At 31.5% G+C, this 6,440-nt stretch overlaps 1 protein-coding gene across 1 annotated transcript; it reads right to left on the bottom strand.

The window, feature by feature from the left end:
• Nucleotides 1–751: 751 nt before the first annotated feature.
• On the bottom strand, nucleotides 752–5,116 carry LOC132119726 (ras-related protein ralB-B-like). Its single transcript, XM_059529924.1, has 5 exons — nucleotides 4,976–5,116; nucleotides 4,168–4,316; nucleotides 2,549–2,757; nucleotides 1,335–1,512; nucleotides 752–1,241 (listed from the first exon to the last, which is right to left on the bottom strand). The coding sequence occupies exons 2-5, from the start codon at nucleotides 4,279–4,281 to the stop codon at nucleotides 1,122–1,124; spliced, it is 621 nt and encodes a 206-aa protein (XP_059385907.1). The 5' UTR covers nucleotides 4,282–4,316; nucleotides 4,976–5,116; the 3' UTR covers nucleotides 752–1,121.
• Between the last annotated feature and the right edge of the window lie 1,324 nt (nucleotides 5,117–6,440).

A 6,440-nucleotide genomic window follows, 5' to 3' on the forward strand; every position in this document is an offset into this window, starting at 1 on the left:
TATATTAAAGCATTATTTTATATTGCAACTTACGGGTTTTTCCAGTATTTTTGATCAAATAAACGCAGCATTGATGAACAGAAGAGCCTTCTTTAAAAAAAACAATAACAAAAAAAACATAAAAATTCTTACTGATCCCAAACGGTTTCTTGATTTATTTTTGCAGCCTATCGTCCAGATTGCATGCATCTTGAATGTTGCAGCATCCTCATACTCGTGCATGTGTGAGTGAAGCCCATGCACGTGCGTGTGTCTTTACACTGGGGTGTTAAACGCTGAGTAGACGGTTTCTCAGATTCAAAGTCACCTCCGGACACACTTTACTGCTCTCATAAACTCTTATGGCACTGCTGCCATCCTCTGTCAAAACTCAGGAGGTCATCAAACGCACAAATAAGAGTGCAATGCAAAATTACAGCCTTTTCTCGTTGACCTTTTTAACGCTGAAACACAAAATGCAACCGAAACGGAATCATAACAAATTCAGAGAAGGTTTATTTGGTCTATAATCACCAGACAGAGAAATCAAAAAGTGATTTGATTACAAAAATATACTTTCCATTGTGTGTCTGTTTTATAATAAAAGCACAAAGTTTGCACCATGTGTTAAGCTGCATAATAATGCATTCAAAGCAAATACGTGTCACATATGTGTCGGTTGCCTTCACCTTAAAAGAAGCGAAAGGCAGATAAAGAGTATTTGGCACAAAATGATCTACATGCATGTAAGAACTCATTTCTAAATAATTCGTCACAAATCGTACCCTTTAATTCAATGCAACAATTTACTCAGAAAATATTATATTCCTCCTGTTTCATGAACAGTGATGCAGCATAGTGAATATAACTTCTGGGAAGTCACAAAGCCTCAGTTTCTCACAGATTAGAGTTACTCTACTGATTTAATATTACAACGCCAAGGAAAACTGGAAGAAGCATCTAAAAACAAGTTCTTTAAGGATGTGGAAGAGTTGTGGTTGAGGTCGGCACAGTGGCTTAAGGTTCTGGTTCGATTGTATTTGGCAAGAAAAACGCTCGAAGAGGAAGATCTGGTCTCCTCATCATCATCAGAAGGGCTCAGTCCAGGAAAGCTTGACGTGGGAATCAAGCGTTTGTGTGTCTCAAAGCAGCATGCATCTCTCTTTCAAGCTCTTCTTCTTCTTGCCACTCTTCTTCCCGTTCTTCTCCTTGTTCTCGGACATCTTCTTCGTCCGCACCTCCCTCATTAAATCAAAGAAGACCTGCGAAGGACAAAACACGCTTCACAGATGCTCAGAGGAGTCCATATGCAAGATCATGCATTCAGAAAGTATGAGGATATTTAATGCACAAACCTTATCGACGTTGGCTCTGGTTTTGGCTGATGTTTCCACGTACTGAACGGACCACTCTTCCGCTTTGGCTCGGGCCTCGTCTGCAGACACCTGCCTCCGGTCCTCCAAATCAGACTTATTCCCCACCAATAACAGAGGGATTTGATCATCCTCCGCTTTCACTCTCAGGATCTGCTCTCTGTGTGGACCAGTTAAAAATGTGAAATATTATTATAATTCAAAATAACAGTTTTCTATGTGAATCTGTGTTAAAGTGTAATTTATTTCTATGATGCTGCGCTGTATTTTCAGCATCATTCCTCCAGTCTTCAGTGTCACATGATCTTCAGAAATCAGAATAATATTCAGATTATTAGAAACATTTCTGATTATCATCAATGTTGAAAACACTTGTGCTGCACAATATGTTTATGGAAACCTACCATTCAAAAGTTTGGGTAAGTATGATAAAAAAATGACAATAATGTAATGACAAATGACAAAGCTGTTCATTTGCTACTTTTTTATTTTCAGAAACTATTATATTATTATATTAAAATAATGATATTTAAAACATTTCAAGAGTTTACACTTTTTTTTTTACCAATGAATTTACACGACTTTTCTTGATGTCTGTGATTACAGTTTTGAAATATATATATATTTACTCACAAATAGTTATTTCTACTTTTTCATACTTTATAAAAACCTTTATAAAAATTCATTTTTTCTATTTTAATTTTTAAGATTTCTTGGTTTTTCTATCCATCTATCTATCTATCTATCTATCTATCTATCTATCTATCTATCTATCTATCTATCTATCTATCTATCTATCTATCTACTTTTTTCTTTCTTTATGCATTTCTTTCTTTCTTTCCATGACTTTTCCAGGTCTAGAAATCAGACTTTTGAAATTCTGACGTTTTCTCCTGTCCTTTTTTATTATTAAATGTTTAAGATTTGATTTATTTCTATGACCCTTTCAGGTCTTTTGAAACTCTAGCATAAATGCATAAAATGAAAGTTAGCAGAAAGAGTTAAAGTAAGAAATGTCAGGTCAGCTAACATCTTGATTTGTAGCTGTTGTAACTCATCTGAAAGCTGGTTTAGTAAAAGCGAGAACTGTGAAGATGTCTCTGTATCTGACAGCCTCAGAGTTTAGTTTTGGGCAGGATGCGGCTGTCTTTCTGAGAACGTAACTAGGACAGAAGAGAAGCTGGTGAAGATCTGACCTGAAGTCTGACGAAGCGCTGAAGGACTCGGGCTCTGTGATGGAGAAAACCAGGAGGAAACCCTCTCCGCTGCGGAAGTAGTTGTCTCTGATGGCGGCGTAGTCTTCCTGTCCCGCCGTATCCAAAATATCGATCTGCACCTCCTCTCCATCCAGGACCACCTTCTTCCGGTAACTGTCTGCCTTCGTGGGCTCGTAGTCCTCCACAAACTGAGCCGAGCAACGCAGATGACAAAGAAATCGTTATAAGTGCAGTAGATTCTACTGTGGACTCAAGTGTTCTTATTGTTGTTTTATTTACTAAAAAATTAAAGTACTAAAATTAACAAAACTAAAATATATTAAAGAAATAGAAATATAAAAAAATACAAACAACCTTAATTAAATAAAATGTTTAAGCACTGAAATTGTTGAAACTGAAACTAAAATAATAATAAAAAAAAAAAAAAAGTAAAAAACTAAAACTAAAAAAATAAAAAAATATTAGTTTAAGAGAAATGTAAAGATAAAAAAGGTTTAAGTTGAAGTACTACAATTACTAAAACTAAAATAAAAATAAAGCTAAATAGAAATATAAAAAATAGAGGCAACCTAAATTAAATTAAATATGTTTAAGTATAGAAACTACTAAAACTAAAATAAGATATAGATAATAATATATATAAATAATAGAATAATTAAAACTAAAAAAGGACATAAATGAAAGCTTAATAGAGTTATTAAAAACCAACTGAAAAAAAAAAGTTTGAGTACTAAATTTACTTAAACTGAAATGAAAATATATTAAAGTTAAACAGAAACGAAAAAATAAAAAAAATAATTTAAGTTGAAGTACTACAGTTAATAAAGCTAAGATAAGAAATAAATTCAAGCTAAATAGAATTATTTAAAAAACTAACTGAAAATTTTTTTGAGTACTAAATTTACTAAAACTGAAACAAAAATGTATTAAAGTTAAATAGAAATGTAAAAAAATTAAGTGGTACTACAAATACGAAAACTAAAATAAAAAAATTTAAGCTAATTAGAAATATAAAAAAATAGAAATATCCTGAATGAAATCAAATATGTTTAAGTACATACACTACTAAAACTACAATAAGAAATAAATTAAAGCTAAATAGAATAATTAAAAAAACTAACTGAAATAAAGAGTCAGAGTACCGAATTTACCAAAACTGAAATAAAATACATTAAAGCTTTTTAGAAATATAAAAAAATAGTAAAACTGACTAAAGTAAAACTGTTTGAAGTACTAAAATGACTAAAACTGAAATAAAAATATAAATATAAACAAGTACTAAAATAATAAAACTAAACCTGAAATAAAATAAAATTCAAACAAAATAAATGTATAAAAAATAAAAATAACAAAAATACATTACTAAAATTAAAATGAGAAAAGTTGCCTTGGCAACTAACTGAAATACGAATAATTAAAAGCTTAAATACAAATGCATATAAAAAAATAACAACATTAATTAATAAAACTTTAAAATTAAAATAAATAAATAAAAAAGTCATAAAAAATACATTAAAAAATAACACTGGAATACAAAAACATGTAACAGGTGTGTGAATGAAGGAATGTTTCCGAAGAGTGTAAATAAAGATGATGACCTCATCATACATGAACTGCAGCGTCAGAGCAGATTTCCCCACACCGCCGCTGCCCACCATGATCACCTTGTGCAGAACCAGAGAGCTCTGACTCTTGTTCTTATTAGCTGCCATGACTTTAGTGTTCCAGAAGAACAAACAGAATGAGACTGCAGACATGCAAAAGAAAAACTATCAAATTCAAAGACATTTATACATCAAAAGCATTGCTTATTTGATGCATACAACATATCCAATGACATGCACATTACATTTCACAACTGTAAAGTGCATTTATACATTAAAGTGCATGATTATAGTCACCCCTCAGAGTTTATAGTGCTGAAAACCCACGTTATTGCCATGCTGCTGTATATGAGGATAGTAATCATTAACTGTTATGGTACATAGTAAAAGTAGCATGGTGCCACTTTAAAGTCACTGAATTCGACTTTGCAATGGAAACAGCATCAGTGAATACTAAGAAACATAAAACAGCAATATATTACTTAAACACTAGAAATTTTAAGCAGGATGTTATTAAAATAACAAAAGCGATTTTCATTTTTCCACCCCCTTCCTTATTGTTATAAACGAGAGCCCGCCTTTTCTAGCTCTTGATTGGTTGAGCAGACAAATCATGAGACGGGTCCTCCTCTACTCGCGATCTGATTGGATATCTAAACTGTCAATCACAGAGTTTTCCCACAAAGACATATGGGCGCTTCTGTCGAGGAAAAACCTCAAAACTACAAAGTTGTTGTCTGCGCAAACGGATTAAACATTGTAAAACGGATTAAAAGAACATAGACTCTTATAGATGACGTACCTCAAGTTTGATTTGTGAAGAGCCTTGGCCCCGGATTCGCACATATAAACGGTTAAAACATAAGGGATCAAATCAACACTACTCCCGTGCAGCTACAGAGCCCCGCCCACAGGATATACAAATCACACGGATGTGACGTCATGGCAACAAATATAGATATTTCGACCTGGGTCGCGTTTATTCTACAGGGAATATTATTTAATTTGTCATTTTTGCTGTAAAAGTTTAGTATAGCCTAGAAACCAAAAGTTCAGCATTACTTAAAATGTATTTATAATGTTATAAACAAGAAAGCTGTTAAGTGTATTGTATGTAAACATTTTAAAAACATTTTATATAAACATTCTAATAACATTTTATATATATATTAACATATATATTTATGTTGTATATAACATTTGTTATATATGGTACATATATATATATATATATATATATATATATACAGTGTTGGGAAGGTTACTTTGGAAATGTAATAGGTTACAGATTACAAGTTACCCTGTTTAAAATGTAATAGTAGTGTAACTTTTTCAATTACTTTATTAAAGTAATGTAACTAATTACTTTTGAGTACTTTTTGATTACTTTTGTAAATTTGTGAAAATTAAAGAATAATAAATAAAAGCATATACATCAACTTAAATACAGTTATCTAATAAGCATGTGACGTATTCTGTGTAATAAAATCCTAAACATTGGTGTTTCTTTTAAACTGCTGTCTCTTTGTATATGATGATAGTTTTCTCAAAATAAGTAAAATGCACATGAAGTGACACAGAGCAGTTCTAGAAATGATGTTTATGTGCTCGTGTACTCCTATATTGAGGCGGCAGAGGTTGAAAACACTGCGAGCTTCAGTAGGCCTATGTGTAGTAAATGAAACCATGTCTTTGCCATTAATTTACAGGAGGGAAGGACTGGGAAAAAAAATCTGACTGGAAAATTCAAACTCATACAAACAAATTCATGGACAAAACTATTTTTTATCTATTTTAAATCTTTAATTTGGGGACATGCAAAATAATTAAAAGTTCTCTCCTGAACTGCACCTTCACTTCCATTTTTCTCTTCAGTTTCTTTATTTTGACCTGTTATGCATCTCTCTCATGACTTTAATACTCAAGATTGAACAAAACTATACTTTACAATACAATACTCTCTACAATACTACAATATCTTTATAGAAAAATCCTATATATAATCCATATTCTTCCCTTACAAAAATTAACCATGCTTTTATTAGCCTATATAAAAGTAAAATAACCTTGAGTAATTTTTTTTTTTTTTTTGCAAATGGATTTGTATTTATTTTTAAATAAATACATTTGTAAAATAATTTTACATTTTTGGTTATCACAGTTAAACAATAGTAACCATTTTCTCTGGATTTATAGTTAAATATTAAAACGTTAATTTTCGTAAGGGTTGTGTTGTTGTCTGTCGTAGCTCCCCCTAAACCTATAAA

Source organism: Carassius carassius, chromosome 38 (genome assembly GCF_963082965.1).
Source record: "Carassius carassius chromosome 38, fCarCar2.1, whole genome shotgun sequence".
NCBI lineage: Eukaryota > Metazoa > Chordata > Actinopteri > Cypriniformes > Cyprinidae > Carassius > Carassius carassius.

Excerpts from the sequence above, each read along its gene's own strand:
- LOC132119726 (XM_059529924.1), bottom strand. The coding sequence starts at position 4,281 with ATGGCAGCTAATAAGAACAAGAGTCAGAGCTCTCTGGTTCTGCACAAG. Across the intron at positions 2,758-4,167 it reads TGCAGTTCATGTATGATGAG|TTTGTGGAGGACTACGAGCC; the intron begins GTCATCATCTTT and ends TGCTCGGCTCAG. Across the intron at positions 1,513-2,548 it reads AGCGCTTCGTCAGACTTCAG|AGAGCAGATCCTGAGAGTGA; the intron begins GTCAGATCTTCA and ends TGGTCCACACAG.